At 39.0% G+C, this 22,319-nt stretch overlaps 2 protein-coding genes across 5 annotated transcripts in view; one reads left to right on the forward strand and one right to left on the reverse strand.

Annotated features, from left to right (window-relative positions):
- Window positions 1-22,319, reverse strand: part of SH3D19 (SH3 domain containing 19) — a 141,784-nt gene that overhangs the window by 104,690 nt on the left and 14,775 nt on the right. The window lies entirely within an intron of this gene.
- Window positions 6,615-13,247, forward strand: PRSS48 (serine protease 48; the record flags this gene model as incomplete). Its single annotated transcript, XM_081076463.1, is given in 7 exon segments — window positions 6,615-6,633; window positions 6,804-6,848; window positions 7,010-7,172; window positions 9,338-9,603; window positions 10,662-10,828; window positions 12,964-13,116; window positions 13,122-13,247. Coding segments are annotated over 7 exon segments (939 nt in total).

The raw sequence follows: 22,319 nt of genomic DNA on the forward strand, positions 1-22,319 counted from the left end.
TCATAACCTAATCTCAAAACTGACACCTCCTTACTTCTGTTGTACGGTATTCTGTTCTTTACAAGTGAGTCAATAAGATGTGAGGAGCAGGAGGTGAGGCTCATTGGGGCCATCGTAACGGCTGCCTTCCATAGAAGGAGTAAGGGAAGGGTCTAGACTAAGGAGCTGGGAGGCAGAGACTGACCATGTTTAGTGATCACAGATACACAGAGGCATGGGGAGTATAAACAGAGGTATTCAGGGGAGAATGCCTTCTTAGTCTCCCATTAACCCCACCCACTGAAAGCCCTGCATGTTTGTGCTCACAGGTACATCGGGGTTAGAGAAGGAGTTTGTTACGGAGACTTCTAACTCGCAATATCCTGTGACCAGAGAGTAGCCTAAGAACGTGTCTCATATAAGAGATTTATGGCTGCTTTATCCCTATCCTTTTCCTGGGCCTCTGGTACAAACACACTGGTTAAGAACATGGGATGTGACACTGGCCAATGCAGAGTTAATTTATGGATTTCATAAGATGCTGATTAAAATAATAACAGGATGCTCTGTATTTGACAAATAGTGTAATACAATTGGAAGAGTTTTGGCAAGACAGTGGAAGGAGCAACAGCAAAGTGAACATCCCTTGCTCCAATTTCATTAAATACTAATAAAATCATTGTTTGAAAATGAAAATTTTCATTAATAACTATAAAGATAAGGTAATTACATAAAGATAAGTAAATTCAATCTGGGCCATTAAAAAGCTTTCCATACATATAAAGAAAATAGTAAGAACTCTGAAAAAAAAATTAACTCCCCTAAATGCAGAAATTATACAAAGTATAATAAGCTGGATTCAAAGAATGTTTACAATTTATTCTCAAAAGGACATTGTTCATATTAATAAGGTTTCCCTGGGATTTTTTTAGACGACAACATCACAGAATTGCAACCAAGGCATAACTAATGCTGTGGAAGATGCTTCAGCAAAAGAAAAGATGAGCTAAACATGAGGAATTCAAAATAAGTAAAACGTGAGAGAAGATGACGGATCTAGATACTAGAGCCAAGAAATCCAATAAAGGGATAAAAGTAGGTTTTAGAATCATAAAATAGTTGAAAGGCACCTTACAAGTAATCCGATAGAATTCTCAGCTCAAAGCGTAAGTTTCTTTGTTTTAATAGACTTTTAATACGTCTAGACTTCTTAATACGGAAGCACTGGAAAACCAACTGTTGGGAATGGGAGATGGGAACTATTTTCAATACATAGCACTATCCCATCCTTTGCCCACCAGAATCCTCTACAAGTAAAATATATACATAATGGGTGACATGGAATGAAATAGTTGTCTGTATAAACAACCCCAAAAATTCAAGTTAATACAGGCCTTATGTGTTTTAGGAATAAGCTAAAATTGGAGATTTGGGTATAATTTCAAAGCAACATACCAGAAATGAGATCATCCTTGAGAAAGCTTAAATCTAATCAACAATATTACGTACTGACTGAATAAAAACAGTATTAGGAAAAGAAATGGTCGGCATGGTATCTCAGAAAGCAAAAGCCATACTGCTGTGTGTGATCATCATACCCTAGGCTATTAAGAGAGACTCTGAGTGTGATGAATATAAACTTCACATTTATTTAGAAAAACACGTTCTGTTAGGGAGAAGGGCTCTTTCACCTCGTTTTTGTAAGGACAGAATATTTCATCCTAGTAAGTGAAATGCTTGTAGAGATTAACTACTTCCATTTGTTCTGATCCGAAACCTCTTCAAAACCACTTAGTAATTTGGTTTCCCTACTTATATAAAAAAGGTGTACCCTGACTGGGGAAAATGAACATTCTAAATAATGAAAATAAATAGCCCTCATTGCAAAAAACATTCTGGTTTCATACACAAGTCTTAAATTCAGTAAGTCAGTGACTTGAATTTGATCTACTCTAGGAGCTCTAACAAGCTCTGAATTTCATAAGCTAAAAAGCTAAGGGCCCAGCGCTTAGATTGAGATAACCTCAGCCACGTCATGTTGCCTGTGAAAAGACCTGCCCAAGTGGATTCTCAGGGTGACATCTCCTCTTTATCTCGTCTCTAACGACGGCAGGAACTTATATTTACTTTATGCCTCCTATGCGCTAGTTACCACGCTGGTTGCTTTAAATACCTTATTTAGTCCTAACACAAGAAGGTATTATTTATCCCACTTTTACAAATGAAAACACACACAGATACACACAGAACAACTACGGTTTAGAAAGGTTAAGTAACTTGCCTATGATCACAGAGGTAATATTTGGTTAAACAGATTTGTCTGATTCCAAAACATTGTCTCTTTCCACTATACCAAGTTACCTCCATTCACTGTTAGAAAGTAAGGCTCTTCCTTACACTATGCCAAAATTACATCACCCTTTGGTTCTAGTTATTTATAGCTCTTACTATGCTCCTAGTGTCCATTGGTAATTACTTGGGTACACACAGATTTACCTCTCCTAAGAACAGACTTGAGAAGAGAAACTGCTGTCCTATTCATCTTCTTGATCTTCTAGCAGCATCCAGCATAGTGTCTTGTAGACAGAAAATATCAAATCTTGTTTTCTGAATAACAAAATAAGAGCTACAGACTATAGAAAGCCAACTGTCAAAACCATAAGGAAGAATTCCTTTAGTATGAGTACAAGTGAATAAATATAAAAAGGGGAATATGTTTTTCTTCCAGTTATCAAAAGAAAAAGACCAACTCCTGCAAAGGGGACTGGTTAAAGGGCAGTAGGCCCTGGGCAAATAGGATGAAGCTTAGAGCAAGACCAGTACCTGTGGGGAAGGTGAGCGCAGGCGAGGGAAACTGCAGACTGGCTGATAAGGCCAAGAGCCGGGAAGAGGAATAATGTTGTCTCTAAAAGGCTGTCCAGGCTTGGCCCTGACTCAATGGATGCCAAGTATATGGACTAGTTCCAGGACATTCTGGTTAGTGGAACTAAAAGTTGGGCTAAAAGTTTCTTGTCCGAGTTGGAGAACTAATATCAGACTGGATCTTTTAAAGAGGGCACAGGGCTCTACTGCTCCAGGGGACAGAAGAGGCAAAAGCCAGGCCTGCCACACAGGCACTAGAGACATCAGCTGTTCCTTAGGAGACTGGTTTAAAAGGCATTTAATCATTTTCCAATATAATAGATGAATTCCATGGGTTGAATTAGAAAAGAGACAACAGAATTCATTTGCCTTTCATAGAAATACGGATAGAAAGTTTATGAAACTTGCAAATCTACTGTCTCAGTTTTATTCTCAGGGTGCTCATGAGAAGACTGCGTCCTTGAAGTGGCATCCTTGCTCTGCAGGGGTTCTGCCCCCCAGGAGACATTTGACAGTGTCTGACGGCCTTTTGGGTTGTCACAGCTAGGGGTGCGTGGTACTCCTGGCATTTAGTGGGTAAAGGCCAGGGTTCTGCTTACCATCCTACAATGCACTGGTCAGCTTCCCTCACACACACAACACAGAATCATCTGGCCCCAAGTGTCAGTAGTGCGTGGTCTACAGGCACCTTCAGCGTTAATCTAAGCCCTTCCCAAGATGACCTGTTGGCTCAAAATGAAGTTAATAGTTAAAACTGGGACATTAGTTCAACCACAACAACAGAAACAGCAGCTACTATTTATTCCTACATGCTTAAATAAGCCAAACCCAACCTAAATACTTGCCCTATATTTCATTTAATTCCTACAAAAATTTTGTGGGGTATTATCATTCCCGTCTTGCAAAGATGGAAAGGTTATAACTTAACCATAGCCACACGGCAAGTGAAAAAGCTCTTAACCACCAACACCATATTGTCATTTCCCAAACTAATAATTATTGTGTGCAGCAGAGGTATTTATAGGTAACTTCAATGAGAACAGGGTAATAATCTGAGAACAAAGAATTGAAGATCTGGAGACAGAGCATAATGAACGAGGCAGAGAGCTAGAAGAGCTACCTTTAGGAAAGTCTATGAGTGGCCATTCCAACTCCTTGGCACGTTCTTACCTGAGAAGCAGTGAGGGAGCAGTAAAATGGCAGACCCAACATGTTTCATGATTGCTAAACCCAAAGTAAGAAAATATGTGTAGAGGAATAATGAAGGCAATAACAAAGATAAAGAAAGATGAACAGATAAACAAGCAATGCATAATTTAATGTTACATCTATAAAGAATCTTTGAGATCAACTAGTTCCTGTGCCTTCATGGTACAAGAGTAAAACACAGGCCTTGGGGGAAGGAGAAAGATGACTTGTTTAAGGTCATGCAGCCATCGCCAAGAAAATGCTGTGGGCTGAAAACCAGAGGAGTTTTCTCCATTAAGATAAAGGAGGTTAGCTTAGATTTAGAAAGCATTCATAGGTTCCAACTCTCTTTTAAAATGGACATTTTCTTATAAAATTCAATGCTATTATCACACCTCTCAAGATTAACAATCATTCCTTCACGCCATCTAATGCCCACCTCATTACCAAATTGCCTTGTTATATCAAAATGTCTTTTTAGAGTTGGTTTGTTAAATCAGGATTCACACATTTTGTTACTCTGAACTACAGCTTGGACAGGAAAAGCAAGATAACTATTTAATTCTTTTACTTTCAATTTAAGAGCAAGGAACTGGTGTCTTAAGTTACTTCCATTAAAGTTTATTTCCAACTAAACTGAAACCAAAAACAAACAAAAAATTTATAAAACATTCAAATAAAAGGAAAAAGAAGAGATGCTGCTAGAAATCCAACTAACATGTAAAGAGCACTAATCACTGACTTCAGATCTGTCCAGGGATACAAAAGTCTGAAGATCTAAGACAACCACTAACCCTCAGAAGGAAAGGAGTATCTGGTCAAATGTCCCTTTGATGAATCAATAGAAAGACCTGTCCAGAGCTACAGTGTCTTTGCAAAATGACTACCTTTATACTTCAAACATGACTTGAAGGCAAATCTCAAACTGAGGTCTGATTTAAAAGCTATAGTTAAATAAGTTTGACTAAGTATGAATAGTTAAAATGGCCTGTGAATACCATAAGTTAATTGGAATACCCACACAGAGGGTTGTGATGTGAATAAATCTTTTTCTTCAATTAAATGAGCAGGACAAAATCACAGGTTACAATATTAATTTCAGGAAAAATTAACCTGAAAAGTAGTTAACAGAAGCCCAAGTGCCTAGCCGCGTTGACTCAGTTCTCTGAAGGGCCACCCCAGCTCCAGAGACACTTGTGGGATTGCCTGAGGCCTCTGCTGCAAACGCATTACAGATGGACTCTCCCCTCTGCCCAATCCTCTTTCCACCCCCCTTTGAGGTGCTGATCCTGAGACCACTCCCCAATAAACTCCTTGCACACAAATCTGTTTTAAAGTCTATTTCCCAGAAAACCTGACTTGTACTGTATTCCATGACTAACACTGTAACAAAGATGAAAACAAAAAATTAGATAAAATTAGCCAGGTACTGGGTTCATTTCCTTTTTTCCATTTCTTGCTTTTAAAGAATCTTGTCCACCTTTCCTTTCCTTGCTAGAGAACAGGGTCCTATTCCTTCCAGTGCCCTCTAACGGGCCTGGGCTGGCAGCCCCCGCCCCCACCCCGGAACACCCCTCCCCACCTGACAGGCAGACACCCTGCTCTCCCGACACAGCAGGGGGCGCCTCGGGCCCTAGCTCCTCCCCCTGGGTCCTGCCCCTGCACTTCTCAAGCCTGGTTCCTTCAGTGCCTGGCCCTGAGTGAACGTGGAAGGAAAGGAAGGAGTAAAGCAGAGGAATCCATCTCTGAGAAGCTGCTCCCCAGCTGGCCTCCACCGGGGAGCCTGAGTCCAGGAAGCAGGAAGTGCTGGTTCTGAGGACAGAGACATGGGCCCCAGCTGTGTCTTTCTACTGTCCCTTCTGCTGGGTGAGCCCCTGGGGTCCGGAGGGGAGAAGGAGTTTTGGGGCTCCAAAAGTCATGATATAGAATAATAGGCCACTTCACCCACAGGATTTTATGAATAGTGTGCCCTGAGAAAATCCTGAGAGGATTTTTCTATATACCAGGCACCTTTCCAAGTCTCTTAGATCCAGTAGTAAACAAAATAAAGATCCCTGCCCTCATGGGTCTTAAAATCAACGCACATATTAAACATGTAAATTACACAGCTCATTAGAAAGTCATAAACACTAGGAGAGGAAAGGGGTATCTGGAGTGCAGGGACAGAAGGCATGCTGTAATTTTAAATAGGGTAGGTTTCATTAGGAGGGAGTCCTTGGAGCAAAGCCCTGAAGGAGAGGAGTGATTCAGCTAAGAAGATCTAGGAAAAGAGCATTTCAAGCAGTGGGAACTGAAGTGCAAACACCATTCAGTGATTTCAGGCATAAGCCTGTTCATTTATTTTTCTGGCCCACCGTGATTTAAAAGCAGGGTAGGCTGAGATTAGCCAAGAGATAATCAGTGGCAAAAAAGAAAGATACACAAATACTGCAAAATGCCAATTCAGTTAAAGAAAACAGGTCAAAAGTAAACAGCTTATAAACCTCAAGAGCATCTGAAGGTATCACTGTAGTTACAACCTATCATCTTGATATTCCTGATGACAACCTTGAATCATCAAGTAAAAATGAGATTCTGTTCCAGGTATGCTGCTAAAGAAGGCAGGTAAGTACGTAATAATTATCAAGATTCCCGCTAATTGGATAAACATTTATACTGATAAAAATTTGGCCTTTCACACCAATCTGAGGAATTTAAGTATGTGGCTAGCTCTGTTCAGTGAATTCAGATAGGATGTGTTATGATATAGTAACGATATGGTGTGTCTGTCCTAGGGTCTTGCCCATGCTCTTCTCCCAAAAAGAAAGACCTGCAGTCGGGTGAGTGGTTTCCCCGAGGGCCCAAGACCACTGGGCTTGGAAGGCGAATCGGATATGGAGGCTGGGGAGGAGTCAGGTCCTGGGAAAGGACGGGAGTTTGGGGATGATGAGAAGATAGGATAACACCCACATCCACTCTCCCCTCTCTCCTCTTTCTCTAGTGTGTGGACGACCTGTGTACTCAGGCCGTGTTGTGGGTGGCCAGGAGGCTGTCAAGGGGCACTGGGCTTGGCAAGTCAATCTGCGCTTTGGGGGGACCCACATCTGTGGAGGTTCCCTCATCAGTGAGCGGTGGATACTGACGGCAGCACACTGCATAAAAGCGTGAGTTCTCGCTAGTGGCTAGCACACAGATAGGGTCTCAATAAACATGTGAATGACTTCATGAATGAACCAGCAGACAATGAAAGCGACAAGATGGATCAGCAGAAGGAAACCCTGGATCACCTTGGTCTAGGGCCAGGACATAGAGCTAGAAAAATAAATAATGGAAGGAGGCACTGTATTAGAACCTTTTCTGACTTTTTGCCAAATTATTCCTAAACACCAGTGAGAGAATTTTGTCTTAAGCTTTCTTGGGGTCATAAACACAAGCCAAGTTTTCTGTCAGAATGACTGTTGTGCGAGAAACAAGGTGCCACGTGGTGGGAGCCCTGGGGAGAGGCCCATGTAAAACTAGTGCTTCCAGCCAATAGCTAGTGAAGACTAAGCCTGCTAACATACTCGTGAGAGCCTAGAAACAGGTCCTCCCGGGGTCGGGCCTTGAGAAGACTGCAGCCCGCCTGGACTGCAGCCTCAGGAGACCTTGGGCCGGAGGCTCCCAACTAAGTCACACCTGATTCCTGACCCACAAAAACGTGAGATGAATGTCAGTTTTAAGCCTCTAAACTTTGTGGTGACTTGTTATTCAACAATAGAGAACTAATATATACGGAAATCAAATAAACAGGACTTTTCCATAACACCAATCGCTCAAAGAAAATAGAGTAGTAACTTTAAAATACTGAGAGAAAATTATTTCCAACCTGGAATTCTACCAATACAGAAACTACCGATCAAGTGTGGGGCAGACATAAGACATTTTCAAACATACAAAAACAGCAAAAATATTACCTCTCATGCACGTTTTCTCAGAAAGCCACAAGAGAAAGTCCTTCACCAAAATAAAATGGGGGAAAAACAGGAAAATATGGGATCCAGAAAAAAGGGGACACAACATAGAAGAGAATATCCAAGAAAACCATAAAGAAAAATGCCAAGAACATGGGGTAACGGAGGGGGGTGGTAGATGAGGATAAAGGGGATCAAATATATGGTGATAGAAGGAGAACTGACTCTGGGTGGTGAACACACAATGTGATTTATAGATGATGTATTACAGAATTGTACACCTGAAATCTATGTAACTTTACTAACAATTGTCACTCCAATAAACTTTAAAAAAAAAAAAAGAAAGTAAAGTGCCAAGATCGGAGCAGGAGAGCAGAGAGCACAGACGCACACACACAAAGAGAGTACTGGGAAAATGTCGATAGGTTTCAACACACTGAGAGATTTGCAGTCTGGCAGAGTTTTGGGGGGTGCATGATGAATTAATGACAAGTACATGGAAAACGATGATGACAAAGAAGTGAGAACACATTATTAACTCCAGGACAAGAAAAAGTTTTATAGTGTATTCAGAAATGTATTCTGAGTACCCAGGATGGCTCAGTAGTGAATAATGGTTACATAGTCATAAGAACACTCACAGTAAATACTGATCTAACAAAGTTATATGACTAGGTTAGGAGGATGGTGAAAAGGAAGCAAGAGGTTGGCAGTGACTGTTAGCTCTAGCCTCACCTTTCACAGCAGGAATACAATATTCTAAAACTGAAAGAAAAATTTTAATAGTATTAAGTAGGATTTCTTGAAAACACTAGGGAAAATATGAAAAGAAATAGCTAAGAGTTGAAAGTGATTGCCTTTGGATAGTGTGAATTGAGGGCAGTAAGTAGGGTAAAGAACTTTTGTTACTTACTTTGTACATTTTACCAAACTACTTGACATTTTAAATGGTACATATATAACTTTGGTGGTTATACTTTGCTTTAAATTGTTATTTAGAAATAAAGGTCTAATGCTCAGAAATCAAAACTGGCAATAAGAAAAGACCAATGACTATTAAACATCCATGTGATGGCTGAAACCATGGAGAATGGGAGAAGTGACCAAGAAAACCAGGAAGAAAATATAGGACAAAACTCTGGCCATAAGCATATAAGAGAGACCACAGAAACAGTAGACAACAAAATAAACAGTAGTCAAGGAGGGAGGCAAGGAGAAAAGGAGACAAACCAACCCTAGTCCAAGCTGGAAGCAGACTGGTTAGTTCCAAGTCTGTTACCCTCCTTTATTACCTAGAGACTTCCTAACACCTAGGCAGTTAGTTCTGACCCAGCTGTAGCACATAAGCTGCTCCATTTTTATTCTCCTCTTCCTCTTAGGACCTGGATTCCTTTGTTATATACTGTGTGGCTGGGATCAATTAAAATCGGCTACTCAAATGATGGTGTGAAACATCGTGTGTCCAAAATCATTATCCATCCTAAATTCCAAGATGTAACTGCAGACATCGCCTTGTTGAAATTGGTCTCCAGAGTCACCTTCACTTCTTTCATCCTGCTCATCTGCCTGCCCAGAATTACAAAGCAGCTGACAATTCCTGGCTCTTGCTGGGTGACTGGATGGGGAAAAGTTAAGGAAAATGAAGGTAAGAATGGATAGAGAAAGGGGTTGTTTTATACATTGCCCTCTTGTACTCCACAACATTCACATTCTACCATGTTTCCCTGAAAATAAGACCTAGCCGGACAATCAGCTCTAATGCGTCTTTTGGAGCAAAAATTAATATAAAATGGGGTCTTATTTTACTATAAGACCAGGTATAATATAATATAATATGATGTATATAATAAATATAATACAATATAATACCTGGTCTTATATAAGACCAGGTATAATATAATATTATATAATATAATACCAGGTCTTATATAATGTAATATAAGACCCAGTCTAATATAAGACCGGGTATAATATAACATAATACTGGATCTTATATTAACTTTTGCTCCAAAAGACGCATTAGAGCTGATTGTCCAGGTAGGTCATATTTTCAGGGAAACACGGTAGACACATTATTACTAAGGCAAATATTTTTCAACAAAATCAGATCAGCCTATTGATATTATCTATAAGTCTTCAAATAAAATGTCTTTTTTGACATTTATATGTTTATTTACTCTTATGTCCTGCCTAGTCTAGCTACAGCTGCAACATCAGATACTAACACTTTAAACACATGACTACCTCTCTGAAACAGAGGTTAACAAACCTGATTTAAAGTTTGCAGAGAGTCCAGTGCTTTTTCAATCTGTTTTAAAAGTATTATGTCAGCTCTTTTCCAGTATGGAGTAAAGACAAAACAGGAAATGATCTGGGAGCAGAAAAGTGGGAAAGGAAAAAGTTTTAGAAGACTTTAGAATATACACATATTTCCTTAAAATGTATCTGTATTTCTCTTTATTTGGAATGTGAGGAACACCACAATTGGTACATTAGAAAAACCTCAAACAAATAGAATTTTGAATTATCCATTGTTTTAGATTAAGCATACCAAAGAAATTCTTCTACTAGCCAAATATGATTGGAAAGTGACTATATTCTGCTTTTTTGGATTCCCATTCAGAAATTTGACACATCTGGAGTGAATGCTGCCCCTGTACCTTTCCAGATGGCTTTTCCTTTCATTCCTGTCTGTCTCTACAGATGATTTCACTTCCATCCTCCAGGAAGCAGAAATACCCATCATCGACCACCAAACTTGTGAACATCTCTACAACCCAATCCATTCCATATTGCCAGAATTAGAACCGGTCATCAAGGAAGATATGATTTGTGCTGGTGATACTCACACAGGGAAGGATAGCTGCAAGGTTAGGCTTTGCTAACCTTGAAATTTTTTTGCTAACCTTGAAATTTTTTAACATGAGATGTTAATATGGATCCAGGTTTTCCTATCTGTAAAAAAACAGTGGTTAGGAGTCAGGAGACAAGGGTTCTGACAGTAATTGTGTTACCATGGACAAGTCACCTAACCTTTATCTATGAATTTATTCTCTTCAACTGTCGATCTGGAACAATGCTAACCACTGGTCATTGGGTTTTTATAAACTTGTAAATTTTTATAAATAGATTAAGAAGTCGATAAAGAAATGTCAACTTTTTATTTTTTTCAAGTAATAACATTTCATTGTACACTTAAAAGATGTCATTTCATTGTCTCCTGACCTTAACTGTCTGATGGAAAATCAGCCATCGTTTGTGTCTTCTTCCATTGAGTGTGACATGTTGTTTTGTTCAGACTGCTTTCAATTTTCCTTCATATTTGATTGTTAGAAGTTTGATTGTGCTAGGTATGATTTTCTTTATATTTATCCTGTTTGAGATTCATTTGAGTTTTTCTTTATTCTTTTATCTTTTATCAAAACTTAAACATTTTTCTTCATGATTTCTTCAACTATTATTATTCCTCATTTCTCTCTTTTCCTCTTCTGGTTGAAACCACAAATTTATAAGTTATACCTTTTAATATTTTCACACAGTTCCCTGAATCTGTCCATTTTATTTATTTTTTCTTTTTCTCTTCTTCAAATTGGATACTTTTAAATTAATCCATATTCAAGATCGTTGCCTTTCTCCTGTCATCTATATTTTCCTGTTTCAGATATTTTATTTAGTTCTAGAATGACTATATAATTTTATTTCTTCTCTCTCTCTCTCTCTCTCTCTCTCTCTCTCTCTCTTTCTCTCTCTCTCTCTCTCTCTCTCTCTCTCACACACACACACACACACACACACACATTTTTCTATATCTCTCCCAAGATTTCCTATCTGTATATTCATTATTTGCAAATCAAACAATGAGACATGGCTTCACAGTCACTAGGGTGGCTACAATCAAGAAAGATAATACATGAGTTCACAAGGATGTGGAGAAATTGGAACCTTCATACACCTAGCAGGAATGTAAAACAGTGCAGCCACTTTGGATAATTTCGTACTTCCTCAAAAGGTTAAGTACAGTGTTACCACCTGACCCAGGAATTCCACTCCTAGGTGTACACACACGAGAAATAAAAATGTATGTCCATATAAAAACTTATATGGACACAAATGTCCATAACAGCATTATTCATAATGGCCAAAAAGTGGAAACCCAAACGTCCATCAACTAATGACTAGATTTAAAAAATGTGATATATCCACATAATGGAATATTATTCAGCCAAAAAAGGAACAGAATACTAATACATGCTACATACAACATGGATGAACTTTGAAAAGAGTATGCTAAATGAAAGAAGCCAGACATAAAAGGTCATATATTATATTATTCCATTTATACAAAAATTTGCAGAATACGCAAATCCAGAAAGTAGATTACTGGAAGGCCTAGGGCAGGGACGGTTGAAAGGAAATAAGAGTGACTGCTAATAGGTATGAGGTTTCTTTTGGGGGTGATGAAAATGTTCTAAAGTGGGTTGTGGTGATGGTTAAAAACATTATGAATAGACTAAAAATCATTGATTTGCACACTTTAAATGGGTGAATTGCATGTGAATTATAACAATAAAGCTGTTACAAAAAGAAAAAGCAAGATTGAAAGGCATACCACCACATACTATCACTATCATTTTATATAAGAAAGGATTATTTTTACACTAAAAATAGGCAATAAGAACCTAAGAATAGAAAATTACAGACAGTTCATTCAGTTGAATAAATTTTTTAGTGAGAAAACTCATCACATTATTATTTTTAATATCACAGATGAGTATTTTGAAACCACTGATATATTTAGCTAAGTAAGATCTCTGCCAATTTCAAATTCTCTGATTCTAGAACACTCGTGATCTCCCCCTAATGCAGTAGGAAGTTCAGAGCCCTCTATAGTTCTATAGCTCCCCTGGCTCCACTGCCCCATTCTAAGAAACTCTCCACCTCGCGTAACCACTCTTCTTTTCATGGTCCCTTTTCACTATGCTCATGACCTGTATCTCGTCCTTAGGGTGATTCTGGAGGGCCTCTGTCATGTCATATTGATGGTGTATGGATCCTAATAGGATTGGTAAGCTGGGGAACAGAATGTGGTAAATCTCTTCCTGGAATCTACACCAATGTGACCTACTACCAAAAATGGATTAATGCCATTATCTCAAGAGCTGAGGTTTGGGAGCCAACAACCTGGACTTACCTGACTTCCTGTTCCCTGTTGTATTACTCTCTCTGGCTCTCCTGGGACCCTCCTGCGCCTTCGGGGCTAACACCTTACTAGGAGAGTGGGCAGCGTAGCTGAAGCCACTGGCCAAGTACAGGGCTTGGGGATGCATGGGGAATAAGCACTGGGACGGAGAACTCCCAGGACAGTCACTGAGATCTCTGGATAACTTCATTAAAATAATTAGAAATGATTCTGTTTTGAGGTTTTTGATTCTGGAAGTATGTCTCAGTGGTTGTAATGTGAGACAGCTGAGAAATAAGGTGGCACTTCCATGCGTGGTATTCTTTGTCCCTGACCATGCATCTTGCAAGGCAAGAAGGATGCCTTATAGGGTTTCCAGAAGAGAATTCCTTCCCGCCCGTTCTCGGGATTTTTTTTTTTTCGCTTTCCTGTTGCCGAATCCCGAGAAAAGTTGGTTGGGAAATCGGGAAAATCAGCTCTTGGAACCCAGGAATACCCACAATGGGAAACAAAGGTACTACTCACAATGTGTCTCTTAGACATTTTTTCTATTTATCGCTATCTAAAGTTCCACTGTGTGACCACTCTACACGCCACCAGACATGCACACATGATACCAGAATCAGGTATCTCATGACCAGCTAACTTTAGCTCTTGTAAATTGAGCACATTTGATCGTGGAGAACTGAAAACAGTTTGTATTTACACAGACAAATATTTATTTTTACAACCCAGGATTTGACTACAATGTCATCTTCTAGTGAACTAACTAAGGAAATCTAAGGTAGTTTACCTTAATATGACATTGTAATCAAATCCCGGGTTGTGAAAGTAATTATTTCTCTGTGTAAATACAAATTGTTTTCTGTTCTCCACGATGAATCATTTCCACAAAGTGACGGCCGATACTACCAACCACCTTTGATCAGTTTGTTTGCAGCTGACGATTGTGATGTATATGAGTGTTATTGGATCTCTCAGCTGCTGTGGGGAAGTCAGTCTATTTAAAAACAACTTGTATGGCTAATATTTTATTACAATATTACAATAATTTCCAATCTCATATCATAATGTTTTGCAGCACTTTTTAGCTATGAATATTGACAACACAATGTAGGTCTTTTAAAATTTTTTCTTAATGCTTTTAAAGGAAATAAAATTTGAATTGGTTAAACATAGAAATAGATATCTTATGTCTCACAAAGTACTTGAGCAACGTTAGTTGTCCATGTGAGATGGAAGAGGATGGATTTTTTTGCCTTGTCAAGTAAGAATGAAATTGCATGTTTGGTGAAGTCATTAATGGAAAGACTTTTTAAAGGAACATTTACAGCAGAAGAAGTTCTAAGAGAAGAAATAAAGGATATCCTTAGAGAGAGTTCTGAATCTGATCTGAAGTGTGAATTGACTAAAGCAATATCAATTTCAACATCAAAGCCTAACCCTATGCATGCAGACACAATATTTGCTTTTCTAAGGAAGAAAATGAGCTTACATGAAGCAATGCATTCTCTCACTCCCAACTTGAAGATGCTTTTAGACGCGCTCATAACAATTCGACCAACGTCTACAGAAAAGTATACAAGAATATTTGTTACAAAGCAAAGATCATGGTTGTCTGATCGGGCAATTAATGCTCTATGTTTCTTAGTTTCATTTTAAAAATGACAAATAAAAACTATTTGAAGTATTTTTTTAAATTTTCAAACGAATATTTGCTTTTGTTTTCTATTAATGTTTAATAAATAAAATATTTAAATGAGATTAGGAATGTTAATTCATTGTGTGATATATATATATATATATATATATATATATATATATATAAAGTCACTGTATACTATAAGGTTTGGTTAAAGTTTTTATTAATTACATTGTTTATATTTTGAGAAAACCTGAAATACAACAGAAACCTAACCAAAATGATACCATAATGACACCTGTGTAGCGCTCAGGGCAAGAGATGCACTAGTCATGAAATTCCGGTCGACCTCCATTTAGGAAATTTTATTTACTCAAGTTTTACGTGGACCTTTTACATATGAGAGTGTCTCGAAACCTCTGAAAGACTGCGCCCGTGGCCAGGAACCCCAGTGGCTCCACCTGTTCTACAGCTTTTCTGTTTATTAACATTTACTGTTACAGTCATTATTACAGCTCATCAACGAAAATTAAACAGATTATTTTGGGAATTCTAGGGAAATATGATTTCCCGTTCTCGATTCCCAAAGGTTCCAAAATGTCAGGAATTTGGAAACCCTAATGCCTTATATGAATAAGTATTTATAGGCAAATCAAATGGCTACTAGAGAGGCAGACAAGAAAGAAAGTATCTGAAGGCAAAAGGGAAGGTACTCAAAGAAATAAACTAAGAGTTCACTTCGTGACCATGGGTTGCAGTAAGGACTTCTTATCTGGCCTATATTTCTTACCTCTTGTACTATCCTATGCTTTCCCTCTGTAGCAAGGTGCCTAAAAGAAATGCATTTATGTAGTTCAGCACTGCAATTTTCAGAAATTTTTCCTCTTTGAAATGCCAGTGTAACCTACTACCAAAAAGGGATTAATGCCATGATCTCAGGAGCTGGACTCTTGGGTTTCAATAATCTGGAGCAATCCTGGTTGTTTAATGTCACTTCTATAGGAAAGCTGTTTAAATGTTTATAAGGAAACGATTATATATCTCTTACTTAACTAGCATGCTTCATTTTGTTAAACAATCACATGACCTATACTATTTCCTTCTCTGTCTGGGCTTCCAGGAGCTCAGAACTGAGTTTTAAACTTGATCTTAGTCATCATTTTTATCCTAGATTATCTGGTATCATTCCACTCATACCCCTTTTTATTTAAATCATCCTTCATTTCTCATTTGAATGAACTTAAGTTTTATCACATCTGGGTAACTCAACATTCAAAAACAATTTCGGCGATAAATCAATACATTAATAGGAAGTGAGGGTAGGTTGGGAAACTTAAAGTCTTTGCAACCCTTACTCTCACCTCTTGTCTAGATTGCCAGCATAGCCTTCTAACTGGTCCTTTCCCTCACTTAAGACACCTACGCTCAACTCCTTTTATTCTCCACAGTATTCTGGCTAGTGTTCTAAAAATAAAGGTATGTTTTATACCTTTCTCCCCCTCCCCCGTTTACAGCACTTCTATCCCATTGCTCATAGACTAAGGACCAAAGTCCGTAACGGGACCCACAAAACCCCATAGGATTTGACCCCCGACTGCCTCCTAAGCCTCAGCACTCCATCCTGCACTGTATGCTTTCTCTTCCTCAAATGCGCCAGGCCCCTTCTCAGCGCTGGACTTTTGCATCTGCTTGTCCCTCTTTCCTGCTGCTTTTGCCCAGTTAATTCTTAACATGCCTTCAGGTCTCAGTTCACCCTTCACTTCTTTAAGGAAGGTGTCCCCAGCTCTCCTGACCAGAACAAATCTCCCTAATATATATTCTCACAGTGCGATGGAGCTCTCCTTCATAGGACTCCGTACAGCTGTAATTTAACATCCATTTCTGTAATTGTTTAATTAATGTACATTTGTCTTACCAAATGAAGGTCCATGAGAGTAATAATTTTTGTGTTTGACAATCACTGTACCCCAATCTCAGTAAATATTTGTTGAATGAATGAATAGCACTCAACCTCTTTGTCTCCCCAAATGAGAACCTGGGGGTTTTGTTTACTGAGGCAGCCCAAAATCTGGCAGTGTCTTACACAAAGTAGGTTTTCAAGTATTAAATAAAAGGATGAAGGAATAAAATAATGTTTCAGCCCCATTCTCTTTCTCATAAGGAACAAAGGAGAGAAAAGGGTACACAAAGCAGGTAAATTGAAAGGCTTCTCAGAGGCAAGAATTCAAGCTAAGCAAGCTCTAGAATGACACAGAAGGCAACACAAAGTGGCAGCTGAGAGAAATGAACAAGAAAAAAAAGGAGAGGCAAGAAAGGAAAATGGAGGCGAGAGGACAGACTAAAACAAGAACCAGAGACAAGTAAGAAGAGAAAGCCCACAAATGTATGAGTCAGGAGGACACAGCAAGAGGACATTAAAAAAAGGTCAAGAAAGCCAAAATACTTCCCCCTATCATTCCTCCAGACCCTTAGGAAGCAACTGTTCCACAGCATGGCAACAGGCAAATTTTTCTCATGAACCTAGAGTTGAAACTTAAAACTTTTGGAAGAACCAGCCCGTTCAAGTGGGAAGAAGGGGCTATTGAAAGAAGAGGACCACACGACTTCACTGTCCTGGCCACTAGTGGTTCAATGTATCAAGATGAGAACCTGATTTAACAGCTGCCTAGGACGTAGGTGGTGGGGCACTTGGCCGAGCATCTTACCCGACGATGAACTCAATACTTGACAACCCAACAGGTGCCTTCTCCTGAGAAGTCTGAACGGCAGCATGCGTCCAACAGTATTAAATGCCCTCCATGTTCCAGGCACCGTTCTAGGCACTAAGGATACTGCAGTACATACAACACACCGAGCCTGGCTTCAAGTGTATAGTCCCGTGAAGGAAAGAGAATAGAACCAACTGCAAAGTAAATGTTTATTATAATGTCATATATAGGAAAGCTTGATAAAGTGGTCAGGAAGTTTCTCTAAGGAGGTGACATTTTATTGAGGCCTACATGAAGGAGGGAAGAAAAATGAAAAACACTGGGAATGACCATTCAAGGCAGAGAGAGCAGCAGATACAAAGGCTCTGAGGTGTATGGATGCTGGATGTGTGTGAGGAAAAGAGAGGGCAGTGCTCGCACACTGTGAGCAGAGGGGGGGCCCAGCCCTTCCTTCTAAGAAGGAAATGGCAGGTGCTCCAGCCGGGTGGGCCTCGGTGAGATGAGAAGGCACTGGGGGGCTGAGAGCAGGGGAACGATGCAAGGATGGGAGAAGACAAAATCGCCATACTACTACTGCTCACGGGAGTATGCTAAGGCCATGAGGGGGCTAGGAGAGAGGGTATTCAAATGGCAGCAGAGTTAGACAAGAAGCAGAGAAGGAGAATCAGCTACCAATGCACCCATGATGACGACACTGGAGGGTTATGGTACCCTGAGCATCAGTAAGGAAGATTCGATTACATGGGGCTGTGGGATGCTTCTTGTCTTCTCCATCCCTTAGAAGAAGTGCCCCATTAACAGAGATGAAGAAAGGCAGAAGCCCACGTTTCCTACCATCTACTTTTTTAATTCATCACTAAGACACCTACTGTACTCCTATTTGGTTTTTCTTCTCACCCAGACCAATGTTCTTCTCATTCCTTCATCTCATTTCCACCTTAAGGCCTTATTTTATCTGCCCTTAGTACCTGGAATCGTTTTCGTTTGTACACCGCAACCCACTCATTTCTGTCCGTTGACTGGAAAAGGAGGCAGTAAATATCTGAAAACCACATGGAAAGCACTCTAGACAATGTTTTTTTAAATTAATAGAGAATGGGCCAACTATAGTATGTGAATTGTATCTCAATAAAGCTATTTTTAAAAAATGAACAGGGAAGCTTTTCTCTCACTTAAACAAAAAATGACTAGTCGATGATATATTTAGTGCTCTCTAAAGATCTAAATAATTCTTGTAATTGTGTTTGGAAAAAAAGGTTCAAACTAACTACATACATTTTCTATGTCAATTGCTCAAACACAAAATGTAAAGCTTAACCCAATACATGAGATACAGCACCTGGTAACACATTAACCGGAGGGAAAGAAAAATCAATAAACATTTGTATTCACAAAACTATAATGTCAAGCACTTATGGTAACAAATTAAATCATTGCTACCACAACTGACCAAATAAGGAGGAAATAAATAGGGACACCTTTATACTCTACAATGGAGTGGGGCTCACAGCATTTCCGCCTTAAAAATAAATTTTAATTTGCAGAATACTTTATTCCTTGGAATATCTGATTTAATATGCTCCAATCTTCATTTTCACATCTTGAGGAATTTTAATTAAGGTAGGATTTGCTAAGGCCACACTTAACAAATAAAGCTTTACACTAAGGCTGCTGAAAATCCAATCAGCAATTTTTCCCCTAAAAGTGGGGGAGAAGTTATACAGTTATTACTAGATCTTTTATTCATATAACAAATAAACGATTTCAAGTAATCATCCATTTTTTTCCCTTTATTGCACTAAATTGTAGAATCACCCCCAAAATGTGGGGACATTACAGAAAAAGGATGCAAAATAATAAATGTGGACATTATATTTTGATATTATTTCAACAGTGAGTATTTTATCTTTTCAGATGCTTGACTTCTTTCTCAAGCTATACTATTATTCTCCCCCACCTAATTTAACTATGTAGTTTATTTACATACTAGAAATCAGCGTCCTGAGAATTTTGTTAAACATGTTCCTTCTTCTGGAAGGGGAAGGAAAAGAGGAGTCATTCAAAATAACCAGAGATTAGATTCATTTTATTCCCTACTTTCAATAATTGAGAGTAAATGTTCACTATCGTAAGAATAAAAAAGATTAAAATCTTTCATGGGAAATTCCAATTGCCTTTCAGGATAATTAACCTCAACCGACTCAAATTCTCCCCACAGTGTCTTCTACCATGTAATCTTCACTTCCCATCATCATGTGGCTGGTATCAAGGGATGGGGGTCTAATTCTGTGCTGGTCTGTGACACTAGCTCACGCTGCCTTGTACCATAATTAGCTATGAACATCCAAGAGTGAAAAGAATAGGATAAGATAAGGGCCCAAGGATCCTAAATGCTAGAGGCACTCCAATATTAGTAGAAATTAATGAAAAGAGGACAAATTCTAGATATAGTAGAACTGAGAGAACAGTGATTAGATTTGGACTGATTTGATGAATGGATGTGGTCGGTGGGAGTGAGGACGGTAATTGGCAGAGGAAGATGGTCAAGATAAGGATTTAAAAAGAGAAATCAAGAATGACTCCCAGGTTACTGGCCTGACAGTGGTCATCCTATTGAGTGAAATGAGGAAGGCTAGAGGAGGAACAGATTTGCTCGGCTATCAAATCCAGCCATAGGCTGAATAATGGCTCCCAAGGATGCCCGTGTCATAATCCCCAGAACCTGTGAATATGTTACTTTACCTGGTAAAAGGCACTTTGCACATATGATTAAGTTTATCTTGAGTTGGGGGGATTATCCTGGATTATGTGGGTGGGCCCAGTATAATCACAAATCTTGTAAGAGGAATGCAGGAGAGTCCGAGTGAGAGGTGCTTATGGGACTACGCAGAGGACATAAGGATGGAAGAGAGGTGCGAAGACACTGTGCTGCTGGCTTGGAGGAAGGAGCACAGGGCCACAAGCCGGGCAGTGCAGCCACCAGCCAGAAGTTAAAAAAGGCAAAGACTGATTCTCCCCCGAAGGGGAGGGATGGAATGTAGCCATACCTCACCTTGATTTTAACCCTTTGAAACTGATTTCAGACTTTCGACCTCTAGAACTATAGGACAATAAATTCACATTGTTTAAAGCTATACGAAATTTGTATTAATTTGTTATAGCAGCAATTAAAAAAATACATGTTAAATTTGAGACGCCTATTAGATATTCAAGGAGAGAAGCTGAGTAGGCAGTCTGGCGCGCAGAGGGGACAGGACTAGATAAACAAAATCAGAAAAATTTGTTTGAATTATGGACCGCATCACGTCATCCCCGCATCACTCTAAGCCCGCATCCCAAAAAAGTGCTCATGCACTAACACGTTTTTCATGTAACTTCAAGATGTTCAAGAATATATATATAAAGTTTATTGGGGTGACAATTGTTGGTAAAGTTACATAGATATCAGGTGTACAATTCTGTATTACATCATCTATAAATCCCATGGTATGTTCACCACCCAGTGAGTTCTCTTTCTATCACCATACATTTGATCCCCTTACCCTCATCTCCCACCCCCCACCCCCTTACCCTCTGGTAACCACTCAACTATTAGAATCCCTATATTCATAGACCCTCCAGAATATTATACGAAATCGTAAGGTAGCCTGTTCTAATTCTGATAAGATAGCTCCCTAAGGAGGAAACCAAGTAACTTTTCTTTTTTAAAGAGAAAAATGTTTCCCCAATTCTGCTTATTTAAAAAACCCAAAATGTTACAAAACTATCTAACATGAAAGTTCAAATCCCCAGGCAAGCATCTGTGCATCAGGCTCACCCTTTACACCCTCCCCATGCTTAAGGATGTGTCAAGATGCCTCTGATTCCTTTTTAAATGTTTATACAAATACAGTTTTTTTAACCTTGCCTTTTAAAATTGAACTTGCGTTTTAAAATTAGCTTATGATAACAGAACGCTGTGGTTACAACAGCAAAGCTTCAGAGTTGACATTTGATTCATTTAATTAAAAGTTCCATGCAACTAGGCTAGATAAAAAGAAAAGATAGCAGTTGGTTGATCAAAGAAAGTTTGTGTCAATGAATTTTAAATAATGAAAACATGTGGGCCTTAAAAATTACAATTACCAGAGCATCTTCAAAGGCAAGTATTCAGGTTTTAGAAGAAACCTCCTATTCCCCGGAGTTCAATGAAGCTATTTTTATTTCTGCAACAGAGAGCTAACATAAAAGACCACAAGGAGGTAGTATTTTTTCCCCCACAATGCATTTATTTCACATTCTTTTGTCCAGAAGCTGCTGAGTTGGTATCATAAAGAAAAATGTTAGCTCACTTAAAAAGGCCCAATAAACAGCTAGTCCCAAAATAGGCACATTTTAAACTTCTGAAAACAGGTCACAGAGAAAGTGAAACAATCCCCTTTCTTTGGAGCTCATCTGGCTTAGCCACACCCTTTTAAGAAGGAACAACTGAGCATCAGGTTGGAGGACTATGCTCAGTACTGCACACAGTCAGCTTTGCACAATACTATTCATCAAGTGCTTGAGTCTCTACAAGTGGAAAACATCGACCAGATACCGTGTGAGTTCAAAAAACATGCTCTAGGAAAACCTTTCTAATAGAAGATTATATTTTTATAGCCATGAAAGTAAACTGAGCATAAAAAAATAGACCTGGGAATTCCCAGGGAAAAAGGTAAAAGCTCAGGGGTGAAGAAATTTAAGCTTTAAGAGGAGGATACAATGTATAAGACACTGAGAGGTTTGAATGCAGGGTAAGAACACAATCAGTTTGCATTTTAGGAAAATCACTTTGGTGGTTGTGCAGAGAATGG

Source organism: Rhinolophus hipposideros, assembly GCF_964194185.1.
Source record: "Rhinolophus hipposideros genome assembly, chromosome: 16".
Classification (NCBI taxonomy): domain Eukaryota; kingdom Metazoa; phylum Chordata; class Mammalia; order Chiroptera; family Rhinolophidae; genus Rhinolophus; species Rhinolophus hipposideros.